This window comes from Ptychodera flava, chromosome 13 (genome assembly GCF_041260155.1).
Source record: "Ptychodera flava strain L36383 chromosome 13, AS_Pfla_20210202, whole genome shotgun sequence".
NCBI lineage: Eukaryota > Metazoa > Hemichordata > Enteropneusta > Ptychoderidae > Ptychodera > Ptychodera flava.
This window is the reverse complement of record NC_091940.1, coordinates 30,668,111-30,681,907: the sequence shown is the minus strand read 5'-3', so window position 1 is coordinate 30,681,907 and position 13,797 is coordinate 30,668,111. Positions and strand designations below refer to the sequence as shown.

At 36.3% G+C, this 13,797-nt stretch overlaps 2 protein-coding genes across 2 annotated transcripts in view; one reads left to right on the top strand and one right to left on the bottom strand.

The window, feature by feature from the left end:
* LOC139148140 (maestro heat-like repeat-containing protein family member 1) overlaps positions 1 to 2,287 on the top strand; it is a 50,768-nt gene extending 48,481 nt beyond the window's left edge. Inside the window, 1 exon segment of the mRNA XM_070719449.1 lies at positions 133 to 2,287. Coding sequence (XP_070575550.1) covers positions 133 to 215 — 83 coding nt within the window. The 3' untranslated portion in view covers positions 216 to 2,287.
* Positions 2,111 to 13,164, bottom strand: LOC139148138 (uncharacterized protein C18orf63-like). The gene is made up of 12 exons (XM_070719448.1): positions 13,044 to 13,164; positions 12,664 to 12,848; positions 11,789 to 11,924; positions 10,751 to 10,904; positions 10,148 to 10,224; positions 9,467 to 9,576; positions 6,674 to 6,770; positions 6,347 to 6,429; positions 5,662 to 5,845; positions 4,502 to 5,122; positions 4,041 to 4,133; positions 2,111 to 3,077 (listed from the first exon to the last, which is right to left on the bottom strand). Exons 2-12 carry the CDS (start codon positions 12,813 to 12,815, stop codon positions 2,943 to 2,945), a joined length of 1,842 nt encoding a protein of 613 aa, XP_070575549.1. The 5' UTR covers positions 12,816 to 12,848; positions 13,044 to 13,164; the 3' UTR covers positions 2,111 to 2,942.
* Positions 13,165 to 13,797: the final 633 nt, after the last annotated feature.

Below are 13,797 nucleotides of genomic sequence, written 5' to 3'. Positions count from 1 at the left end.
CATGTAGTCTCAACCTCATAAACATTCTTCCCTTTGAAATGTGAGTTGTTCAAATATTAAATTTCATCTGTCGGATAAACATCTTAAGAATATGCCATAGAAATGATAATATTTCTTTTCTATACTTTACAGCTCTGATATTATTACTGAAAGACCAGTCATCTGAAGTCAGGATCAAAGCAGCGGAGGCCATGAGTTTACTTTATGAGTACTGAGTGTCATATTCAGTATGCGACGTACATGAAAGGTGTCAAACTCTCCTTGCAATGTTTTCATGTAAAAAAATATCATTCTTGACAGAGCTTGAGTTATGTATTTTTTTTCAGTCATACCAAGAGTCATTAATATTTAACCGGTATCTCCAATGGTGCATTCGTTATCCCATTCTACAATTTCTCTTACATGTATCCAGATTTGACGGGGAAATTTGCGCGGGTTCCTACTGTCCACAATATATGACCCGAAGAGCCCAATTCTATGAGAGTCAATTTTTATCAATAGGTCAGAATAATATACCTCTGATCATATTACACATATTTCATATTTATGTACTTCTGTGCTTGTAATGTTTCAACCAACTGACTTTACCATATTAACGCATGAGAAGTGTATAGCGTTTTACATTTTCCATTTTCAGATCATGTCAGACTTACAACAAAGAATGTCACAAGTATGTTAAAATACTCCCATATCCCACTGAAATACATTAAGATGTTTCTAAGCTTTTGTGAACCAAGTTTCTTTATTTGAATTCAGCAGAGGAAAATAATGAGAAAAAATCCAGAAAACGTATGTCCTGTGTAAACACGCAGGTACCTAACTTTGCTTGATTTCAGATCTGACAGATATAACCAACAAACATAACGTATATTCTACTGGCCCATAGAATCCTGAAGACAGCTTTACTCCATGCATACTTACCACAGTGTGCATCAAGCTATGGGCAAAATGTACATGATGAAGGCTAACAGAGATAGCCAACTTCAGAATATGAAATTGAAGTACAACTGAATGTGGCAGCGTTATCAACATGTTAGATGTGAAGTATGACTTCTGAAGAGAAAAGTTGGAACAGGTGTAGGCAAATCCTGCTTCATTTACAGAGAGAATCAAAAATATCTACAGCATATAGATTTGAAAATACCCTGTCAGAATTCTTCTGTCACTGGCAGGACATCATGTTCGGAAACATTTTCCTGTTCAATTGTTTGTAGTTTACTGAAGAACAAGTGTGAAAAGTATTAGTTAAGGTGACTGTTATATTCAATTTACTTTTGCAGAGGGAATGAGTTCTACAAAAACAAAGGGATTTCACAGGGAACTTTTATTTGACAACCTTCAACAACAATCTATAACTATGGAAAGTTTGCCTTGCAATGCAGTTTGGAGCCAAATTTAAATATGTTATACTTTAACAATAAATACCTAAAAATGGTTTTGTACCAAGTAAATATATTATATTGAGCAACTCGACGAAATAACATAACAATCATCAAAACAAGAGACTAGCCTTTTAATGACTGCTACAGTGTAAGTTTCTTTTCCCCGACTGAATGTGAATTTACGGAAAGCAATAACCAAACTTGTGGCTTTTGAAATACAAAGAGAGTGTGTTCAATCATTTAGTTCTAAAGTTTAAAAATTTGCACAGTATCACCTGGCTAAGAGAATTAGAATGCCCTTCTCTAAAAAATCATTGGTTGTACATAGCTTGGTGTGATTAAAAGTGCATGCAGAGCTACCAGGAGACAGCCCATCCTTGTAAAATTGTTTTAAAACCAAACACATCTTGAAACATTGACACACAGACTTGGCTTGGAGGGGTGTACTGCCCTGTAGGTCTACCTGAATACAGATCATAGAGACCACTGAAGACATAATACCATTGCACATGTCAGGACATACAAATACATTAAATATCTCCAGAATTAAACTTCACATGATGTTGCTTGAATTTTGAAATTAGAGCGTGTATTCTATCGAACAGCTGTGTAGTCAGGTTGAGCTCTTTAAAAGCATTCAAAACTAGAACCAATGCTCGTTGAAGAAACTATTGATTTGTTAAGTCATTAATTTGATTTGAAAAAGTGTTTACTTTTGATCTGTACGGTCAATGCAACCTTGACCCCGAATGATGTATAGTAATTGTGAATTATGCATGATAATGCTTGAATAACAAATGTGGGTGTAATTAATCTTATACTTTTTTGGAAATGTGCGGTAAAACCTATTTTTCTGTAGTGCAATAAAAACGGTAAACTGGAAATGTGCCAGTAAGAATACTAAAGGAGTTTCTTTTGTTGTAAACCATTAGATTATGAATTTCTCTGTTGTGTTGAGACAAATCTAGGAAAAAGTGATATAGTTTACAATATTCTTTTGTACACGGTGATAGAGGGACCTTGTTTTGTACAATACTTCAGAGCTGTCTACATGTAATGTGTGTACAACATGCGGGCAGTGCACGGCATGTACATGTATATAAATGCTTTGGATGGAAATAAAAGCTAAATTCCTACAGTTACTCCTTGTATGTAAGTCTATTGTCAATGAAAACTGCAGACACTTTTTTCTATACAGTATTGACATTTACCAAACAAACAAACATGGTAATCCTTGAACCCTTTGTGTCCTGTTCAGATGAAAATCTCCAGATGATGTCGAAGGTTACCATAAGGTCAGGGTTCAACCATTCACCACTATGGGTTGGTCCAAAGCTACTGTGATTGTGGATCTCTTCATTGGGGAATTATGGTGAGCGGGGAAATTCTCATAATACTAATAGCAAGTACAATGTACTGTACTTCAATAAAATAGAATTTCAGCCTGTTGGACTAGATAATACTTGAATTCTGGGGCTGCTGGGTATTAGAAAATTGGAACACAATTTTTTTTCAATCATTCAGTGGCAGTTATCACTTGATGCATTGCTAGAACTGTCTTCACTCTTCTGTTCTCTTGATCTGTAGTTGCTGCATGACCTTGTCAATCAGCTCTCCTTTCTTGTCCTTGGCCTTGACCGCTATGTGTCTTTCCCTCAGCCAGTTTGAGAGTGTAGCAGTATTAACCTTGGATAGCTGCTCGAGAAATTGATCAAAGTCAGTGTGAATAGAAATCAGGTGGTACAAAAATTCTAAAACCTAAATTAATCTTGTACTTGCCATGAAGAATTTTTTAAAAAATCTGTTTTGGGCTAATAGCATCTCAAAATATATTACAAATTCAAATTCAAAACTGCCTACAATAGCCAACATGATTTTGTTCTAAAAAGATCATCTACATCAAAAGTGTCATCTTTCTTTGTCATAGATGATGCGTCAGATCAAATGGAACTTTTGACAAGTAGGTATATTCAAGCTCATAAATTGGACAGATTTTCAACTAAATTCAAAGGCTAATGTACAACTTGTGGAAGGTTTTAGCCAATTCAGCCAAGTCAGTATGAATAGAAATCAGGTTATTACAAAATTGGACCACATTTTTTTTTCAATCATTCAGTGGCAGTTATCACTTGATGCATTGCTAGAACTGTCTTCACTCTGTAGTTGCTGCATGACCTGTCCAAGTTGTACATTAGCCCTTGAATTTAGTTGAAAATCTGTCCAATTTATGAGCTTGAATATACCTACTTGTCAAAAGTTCCAATTGGTCGACTGAAACTCAAAGTTGTACATTAGCCCTTGAATTTAGTTGAAAATCTGTCCAATTTATGAGCTTGAATATACCTACTTGTCAAAAGTTCCAATTGGTCGACTGAAAGTCATTGTTCCTATTGAATTATTTCCAAACTGCTCATCAGGTAGGGAATAGCCCTAGTTTCAGACTGCTTAAGTTGCTGAAAATGATGACATTCTACCAATAAGATACAACCTTCCTAACTGCCGCACATCAGCAGAAATTTAACCTGACCGTTATGCGTTAATTGACTGGGAGAGAAAGGAATACGCTCAAATTCCATGTGTAAAATGAGTTATATATTGAGACTTCATATAGTGTTTTATCTATTTTGTCTGTAAATGCCATTTTAGAAATTATCTCACCTGTCCATTGACTGCCAGTAAACCAATATCAACATTTTCTTGAATCTTAGGTTTACTCTTTGGTCTCTTTGCCACATCATCTCCTCCAACATCCTGATGAAAAAGTAGAAATTATAAATGTATCTTTACAAATTTAATCACACTTCTCTAAATATGTTACACTGAAACACTCAAATGGAAATACAGACAACACATAGATGTAGATCCCGCATGATCGATGTTTCTTTTCACTTACAAAGACAATATCCTGAGACACACTTTCTGAGCTCACGCTTCTAATGCCCACATTGAATAAATTTTAATAACACTGAAAATCCCTTTTATTCTGAATGCAAAAAGTAGGTATTATTAATGGTTGTAAGAAATAGTACTGTGTTGAGTTGGCTAAAACACAAGTACAGATTGTAAATAATAACATAGGTAAATGGTTTCATCAATGAATGTGCTCAGTTTTTACTGACTTGTTTCTTTCGTTTCCCAGTTGTGGTTTCCTGTGGAATATGCCTTACTCCATCCCCTAGGAAATTGCTGCCCATAGTACTTCCATGCACAGCAACTAGAGCAGGCATCTTACTAGTTGTAGATGCAAACTGGTGGGCGTAGGTCTGTCTGAATGAATCAGGTGGAGACAATTTGGTCTGGCCGACTGAACTAGTCAGTGTTGCCGCTACTGATGATGAAACATCTGAAATCTTGCTTTCAATTGGCCTGGTTTGATGAGCGGGAATTGGTCTTTTCATCTGTTTGAACACAGGCAGGGTTTTAGAAGGAACTTTTGGTGTTCTGACGCACTGAGCCTTGAAAATGGGAATTATTTTCTGCTGAGTGGTTGACGCATCCTCAGCACTTGGAGTTTCCACCACAGCATTGCTATCAGTTTCCTGGCTGCTTTGTTGGCAATTGGCAGTTAGAAAACCGGCATTTCTGAATAGATTGCTTGCTTGATGACTTATTGTTGGGTGTGTCGTTGGCTTTGATTGACAGCCTGGTGCTTTGGAGTAAATCTTCTCAATGTGTCGTCTTGCTGGCAGTTTTCTGATAGGTGGTTTGTCTGTCAACATCACTGAATTTAAGTCTGTGTCCTTATAGAAAGAAAAAAATAAATACAAAGAAGATATGGGCCATTTGTTTTGCTGTGTTGTTACCTACAGTCCTGATGCTACAAATAGTAGATACATTTCATTTTGTGTGCTCTCATTAATTAAAGTGAATGCAATTGACTTCATTCTGTAACTCTCACAGCAAATTTTATTTATATTTTATTGCACATAAACACCTTGTCTAATCAAAGATCTTATTTGTTTCCAAAGTTATGTTAAATACTGTCCACTGCATACACAGCAGATTCTCAATGTACTGAGCAAACTTTTGAGACAGACAGTGTTAGACCAGAGTCCCAGAGTCCACCAGTGGGTGGGGGAACTCTGGTTAGACTTTGTAAATGTCTACATGGCTTTTTTATCACCTATCCTTACTCGTGATCTGGTTGTTGTTTTAGTACATAGTGATACATTGTACTATACATGTATACCATGAGGCTGTATTTTTTGTCTTTCTTTGAGAATCTGCCCCGTTGCCATTAAATGTTTTGGACAAATATACACATGCATGTGTGACTCACCTCACTGCTGGCTTCACACAGAGAGGGTTTACTGTACTTGGCTCTCCTGCTCATGCAAAAACGCATCCCACAGACCTGTGGCATTTTGCTCTGAATGTCATTAACAAACGTCTCTAAGATTGGATCTGGATCTGCTCTTGGTATAACAATCAGATCTCTCTTCCGTACACAAAACTCAGGATATCTGATGACAGTTCAAGGAAACCTTAAAAGTGGCCACATCTTCAGAAGCATATTTATTCTAAGGAATTGTTTAACAGACTATAGTTCAAATATCACCCAACTGCATTTTGACCAGAATTTGTATATGTCTTAATTAGGTTATCATACAGCCACATGCATATTCCTCACTTGGACTTTGATTAAACAAATGCCCCCCAAAAGTGTTAGTTCTTTGTCAATATCTGCACTGCACAGATCTGTTGCATTTGTAAGCACATCTGAAAGCAACTCTGTTACGAGCTATTTCAGGCACACACCCCTGACATAATGTGGAGGGCACAAATTACCATTTACACATTTGAGTGGACTGAAAAATCCATTGTTTGAGGGCTCTCCTTTCTCTCAAGTATAGAAAGCACCTTTGAACAACAGATTTTTCAGAGTCAAACATTTGAAATACTGTGAGGAATTTAGGAGGTATGATATTTCATCAAAATTCTACAGTACTTCTACAAAAGGATACGTGAAAAGTGTGTGTCCAATCCCTGGAAAGTATATATTGAAGAACACCTCACCGTCTTCCAATTCTGGCAATCTGTATCCATACTAATTTATCAAGGAGACAGAGGAAAAGCAATCCATTTTGATGATGATCTGGTGATATCTACATGTACTATCAGGTTGAATTTATTAAATTAGAGCATCTGGAAAGATGCAGTGTACAGATTGATATACTTCTGAGCACAATCAGTTGAACTCTGGTTTTCCATGTGAAAATAACATGTTGGGGACGATGAATGTAGCATTGTAAACCTTGGTGTATATTCAATGCATTGGGTTTGATACTCACAGTATTTTTCCAGTGTCTTCTGATGTCTTTATAGGATTTAAATGGACTGGATTGGGGGATGTCGTGAGTGATCTTGACCAACTTCCCCTTCTTCATGCTTAAACACAAACGTTCAGAAAAGAGATGACATTTCCCCCTTTGTTCATGATTGTGACTAATTTTCCAACAACTACGTTTATACCTGTAATTTTTTTTGTTATTGATATTTAGTATAGCAATTGCTGAATATATCATCTGTCTGCTGGCAGGTGAAGTACAATTATTATTATTATTATTATTATTTTATTATAAAGCCTTCAAAAGAAGAGAAATACAAAAACTAATACAATGACAATTTAAAAATCAGGTATTAAATGAAAACACTCGGTACAAGACAAAAAAAATCCCAAGTTTAAACTGGTCTTAATAACATATTAAGAAGATGACGACTGTGTAAATCTTTTGCAAGTAACAACTGGCGAATGCTGTCAGTCAGCCCATCTGGCTTTGAACATGTTTTCATATTTTTAAGGATCGATTGAGAATATCGCTTGTCAAAAATATACCGCAAAAGTGAAATACCATTTCTGACACAAATTCTATTAACACGTGATACTAAATCAGTGTGACCATGCAATCTACCACATAAATGCATATTCAAAAGATGCAGGTAAAAACAACGTGCACGAGATTTATTACTGAAGATGGATTTTATCAAATCAAGAGAACTGATTTCAAGAGACGTATCAATTTTCATAACATTAATTGCCTTCAGGAAAGAAGTACTTCTACAATATTTATGAATGCCAAACCCAGCTTTTATAATTTTGACTGGATTTTTTCGGCCTCATTAATTGATGATTTAGACATGTGTACACAGTTAATACCATACAATAAAACTGGTCTTATGGCAGCATTCCATACATAAGCGAGTACATTACAATCAATATGGCCATTACTGAATCCAGCGCCTTGAAGTCCATAAAAAGCTTTCCTACATGCATTTATTCTATTTCTGATGTGATCATTAGGATTAGACGATGAAAGTGTAACACCTAAATAGTTCACACTTTCGCATTCATCCAGTCTTACACCACTCAGTAACCAATATGGATGTGGTGTGAGTGTACACTTACCGAAAATAACACAGCTTGTCTTTTTAGGATTGAAACACAAGCCATGATTTGTAATATATTTGTTTGCAATCTCGATCATATTTTGAAGACCAGGAACAGAAAGGTTAGCTAACAATAAGTCGTCAGCATAACAAAAAACATTAAAAGACAAATATTAATCCTGATACCTCCAACACATGACGACAATTCATCCACTAAATCTTGATAAAACAAATTGAAAAGAAAAGGAGACGATAATCCTCCTTGACGGGTACCTACAGACACAATAACTGGTTCACTCAAACTAGAACCCCACTTAATTTGTACGCTTAAATGCCTATACCAATACACTAAAATCTTCCAGCAATGATTAGGAAGTACATCCATCGCTTTATAAAACAAAACATCATGAGGTACAGCATCAAAGGCTCCCTCTGCATCTAGAGAGCAAGTATAAACTGTCGATCCTCGTTTGTTACAGTATGAAATTACATCATTTGCTAAGGCTGCAGCAGTGGCAGTTCCTCTACCAGTAACAAAACCAAACTGTAAATCACTAAATTCATGTCGATTGGAAACATCGAGAATATAAAGTTCAATAATTTTCGAAAATGTACAGGATAAGGTCAAAGGTCTATAATGTTTTGGTACTGCAGGATCAAGTGTCGATTTCTTTAACAAAGGGATAAGTAAACCTTTAGTAAATGACAAAGGAACAATACCAAATTTAAAACAGATAGAATACATTACACTCATATGATAAATAACCTTAGAGTTAATGGAATATTTCAAATGTTCAGACATTATACCGTCTGCTCCGGGTGCACAGCCAGATCTCAGCTTCTTTATGTATGCAACGAGCATAGATTCAGACATAACAAAGTCAGAAAAGGTAACATCCATTAGGCTGGTGCATTTATCTCGAACCTTAAGTTTGGCAGTCGACATAGCCTCACTAGTACAACTAGTCATACTAAATTTACTGGTGAAGTGATCGTAGAACTTCGTAATATTAATACTGGCATCGTTATTTTGAGATGTATCATGTTTTGTCTTACGAATGCAATTCCAAAATTTCCTTAAACTACGACAAGTATACAGTGAGTTAAGCAAACGAGAAACGCCATTTATCTTGCTATTCATTGCTCGATTACATGAATTCCTGTATGTCTTTTTCGCTGCTTTGTAGCATAAATAAATTTGTCCACTACGAGGTCTGCCACAGGATTTCCATATGCTAAACCAAAAACGTTGCCTATTACGTGTCACAAGACAATCATTATATATCACAATGTTAAACTTACGACAACAACATAGCAAGTTTACACCACCATCTGGCAAGTTTACACCACCATCTGGCATTTGGATCGCTATTCATTATTCCGTTAACGTTATTGAGCAACTGAACAGAAAACTTTTTTTTTAATTTTGTAATCAAACCTTGGACCTACAGCATCAAAGATGTAGCTGCTGGATCATTCAACAGCATTCATGTGCAGTTACGGGCTTGAAATGTTACAGTTGAGTTCTCCAACATTAACAAGCTCATAATCCAAAAAACATTCACGCAATATCTCAAACAGTATGCATCAGCATTCAACCAAAGTCCAGTAAAGTTTTTTGAATTTAGTAAATATTTATTGTACAGTGGGTGGGCTTGTTAAATTGTTTATGATACTGTTCTTTCTAACATCCTTACCTGGGAAGTACATGACACCATTTGCTCTCTATAGAATACTCATTGATTACGGCAGATTTGGACATGTAGAATCTTTCCAAGACTGGAGCACATATTTCAAAGTCTTGAATCTGGAAGCCATTCAACAATATGAAAGTTCAGAATATGGTGACTGACCCATGAAACACAAGTCTACTTACTACCCCAGGTGTTTATAAAGTTCTATTAACAGTTTACTGGTAGTCTCTGAATTTCCACTATTTTTGTCCTGCTTGTGAAATAAAGTTTCTTTTACTTTACTAGCACCAAACGTCTATCGTTCAACTTGTCAACACAGCCTGTAAATATGCAATGCCCGATCTTGTTGATGACTGGATTTTAATTTGAACTAGAAGGTACTTGTCAACAATAGCATTCTATACTGTACACAATTTGTTAATCGTGTTGGCAAGGTTAAAACAGTTTTAGGAAAATGAGTAAAAAATTAGTTTCAGGAATGAAAAAAAAATAATGTTGTGAAGGTAATGGCTATTGTCCCTTCAGCTACCTACAACATTTCTCCATTATTCTTCACTTTCGATTGAAGGATCAACAGCCATGTGTGTGAATTGTAAGACATATTTCCTGACCTTCCTACCTCATGGCAGGAAACACTGGGGTCAACGGCCAATCAGTTTCTGACAATATTGAAAACTCACTCACCTGATTGGCAGGCAACTTGATGGAACTTGCTTCCAATGCGAATGTTACTTCTTCATTTGTGACATTCATGTTCATTTCTGCAAAAAAAAAGAAAGAAGAAAAACAAGCATGGAAGTTTTGATTACCTTGTTACTAGCAATAGGTAACTGATGCTCACAATGGTGATTGAAATATGAAATATTTATATATTTGAAAAATGAAATTTATGTGTTGCCAATAGCCCGACCTAGCCTATAAAAAATTCTACAAATCATACGAGTTTTATTGGGCATTTTTAAAAGAAAGCCATTTTTCCCAAACGTTGCTGTTTTTGATGGGTCACACTACATTAAAAATAAAAAAAGATTGTGATCTACCTATCCTATTTCCTGAAAGCACATTAATAGAAACACATGTTTATATTTCAGTCAAGTAACTTATTGAGCACCAAACCATTGGCCGACAACAATCAAGATCTTGCCCTTGCTAACAAATGATATTATCAAACTCCTTAACATTCAGAACATGTTCAACAAATTTGAAGTGATGTTAACGTTGACTCGTTTGCAGGTGTACATACTGTTTTTGCTATGAAGGTGGAATTACATACTTAACTTAACTTACTGACTGCATTGAGTTTGTCAGAAGATGTTAGAAAGTCTCTGCCATGCACAAACAAGTTTGCCACTTTATTCCAGCCTGGGGCCAGTTTGGCTGTCAGGGTGTAGACGAAGCAGGATTGGAATATGTGTGGAAACAACCTGCTTGCCTTCTCTACCTGTGTGATGTGAATAAATGAACAAAATATTACTATAAAATACCCAAATATTATATAACAGGAACCAGTGGCTTCCAGACATTTTGTACATTACAGGTATACACATATGGGCCTGGTACATTGACAGACAAATCCTGACTTTGTCTATACAAGATCTGATATATAGCAGTGTTTTTACCTGCCGTAGTTCCTAAAGTTTATGGTTTCGATGAAGCAGCAACATTTTAGCTGCTCCCTCATCATAAGCTTGTTAAAAAGGGGGGATACATGGGTCAGAGACTCGGAAAACACTGGACATAAGTTTGTATGATTCAATATCCAGTTATTTAGAACAAAGTGATGTATTTAAAAGTGATATTTGTTGATTAATTTCGTATATTACTTTATACTAGAAGTGTGATTCATGCACACTGTTAACATGTAAATCATATCATGTCACATCACATAAAATTGTAGTTACCATGCAGTGGTGTATTTTCTTCATCATGCATCATAAACTGTCAATGAAGTTCTTTTGAAAAATGCATATAGGTAAAATAATTCATTCTATGTCATTCCAAACTGTAATTCTTTGCTTTGGCTGATGAACTATTACACAGAATGGATGGATAGCTTCTTCATATTTCCAAATACATGCTGCTAAACCAAGTTCAGAATTCTCAATATTTGCGTATCATATGGTGGCATAGCCACTGTAAAAAGTTTGGTTTTTTTGCATAATGTTGTTCGAGTAGCTGTCAATAACAAACAGCATACAGTAAAAATACTCTTTGTGACAGCAGATTATACCAAATTTGCAGCAAGCTTAATGAATCTCAACAAAATGTCACACGACTGAATGCATTGAACACATGTTTTGATAAAAGTTGGCAATATTTGCTCACTTGCAGTCCCATCTTCTGAAATTTTGGCAGCAGCGCCTTTGACTTCCATGCACCCATATGCATTGTTACAAAGATCTTAGTGGTGTCATCCAATGAAGGTGTTGCCATAATGTTCTGTTCTGTGAATATCAGCTCCCTGACAAATAGAATACATGGCATGATTAAGCAAAATAAATAAATAAATAAATTGTGCTGTTCCGATAACATGGTTTTCACAAAAAGGGTAGGTAGATAGGTATTTTTTCCAAAATATTTTTATTTTTAAATAAGCTTATGCATTTTTCAGGGGTTCAGAGCGATCAAACATTGGCCTAAACATTTCCAGAAAAAACGCATCATACATATATCATAAATATATTTTATTGTAATAAAAACATAAAAGACGTCCTCCTTCAAGCAAAAATCAAATGCCAGATAACGAAAGCGTGATTTTACGTGTTTTTTACTTCTGTGTTTACGAAGCTCTAAAAAGTTTAGGGTCGGCAGGTAAAAAATAGGGTAGGTCGAGTTATCGGAACAGCACAAATTACTTTTTTTTATCAAAATAACTTTTTGGTCATACCAATTCATATGTGATATATCTCTGCATACTGTATCTGACTGACATTCCATAGGTAAAAGTTCACCTTGAATGACGTATAATTGCATTCAGTGAAGCTATAGTGTGCAGAAAAAAGTTATCGGGGCACCTGATCATGAGTCACTGAGTGGCTTTTTGTCGAAGAAATCTAGCGTGCCAGCTCTCATACAGCACAAGTTTGCATGATTGACGCTAGCTTCCCACCCCCTTCACCTTGTAGTTCACGAACGTACCTAAATATCAGGGATGTTGGCAAAAAACCCGAAAGTCTTATAAATGAAGAAAAATAGCTTACCTGCATTTGATGACTTGCAACTGGTGCACGCTTGTTTCCTTGTTCTTGTGTAACACGTCTTGACTGATAACTAGCGTTACAAAACATAATTCTTTCATCTCAGGTAACGTAGCGAAGAACAAGGCTGTTGGGTTCCTCCACTTTTCTTCCATGTCGTTAGTAACATATGACGACAGTGATTGAATCTAAAATCGGAAGAAGAGTCATTTTCGTTAATTTTGCTATTTAACGGAATGTGTATGTGTAGCAGACGACATGAGAAACAGCTGAGACAGGAATGCGCTCTCGTTCTCAGGGGTTCTGCTTGGCGATCCGAGCTATTTCAATTTTTTTCTAAACTCCGTTGTGAGCTAGTGCATCAAATGTAGTTATGTACTCACCGTTTACAAAACTATATGTAAAGCTGCACTGGAATACCCGTAAATGGTAGAGAGAATTTAATTTGTCTATGACCCTAACCCGCGCCCGCCAATATTTTATGCGCAGTCAAGAGTGTAGTCTAGTCTGGGCGCATCCGCCTCGATCGAGGCGCCCTCCTCGGGTCACCCGAGGTAACATCGGTGCCGTTCGATTATCCCATGACGTCATTTTCGGGGCACCCCTCGGGAGAGTTTTTCCTGCCCCTGCTCTCGAGCAGGGTTTTTAAGGACAAGTTTTGCTTTAATGTTGAAAGATTCATTGCTAATGTATTCTGAACAAATAAGGAGGAAAAATAAAAGCTGATCGCAAATGCCATACCAAATCTGTCTGCAAACACCCCTCCCGCCAACCAGGCCGAGGGCAACAGGCGGAAACTTTAGAGGCAGAATGCAAACGCATTGACTGTCAAATTTTCACAATTCTTTTCTTATTTACCAATTGGGGGTCGGGGACTCATTTTACAGTTTATTAGTATTTGATCGTCATCGTCTTAAATTTTCGCAAAGTCTTTCGACAGATAAAATTTACCTCTTTCTTATCGAAGCATTATAATTAAGCTTACGGCAATATTTTCAACCCAAACGCAGTTTCTTGTTGTCGTTGTTTTTCAAAATTTTCTTTTCTTTTTTTAGGGGCGGGGGGGGGGGGGGGGCGGTTGCGAATCAAAATATCTTATCCATTTCTGTAACTAAAATGACCAAGTTATTTTTATAA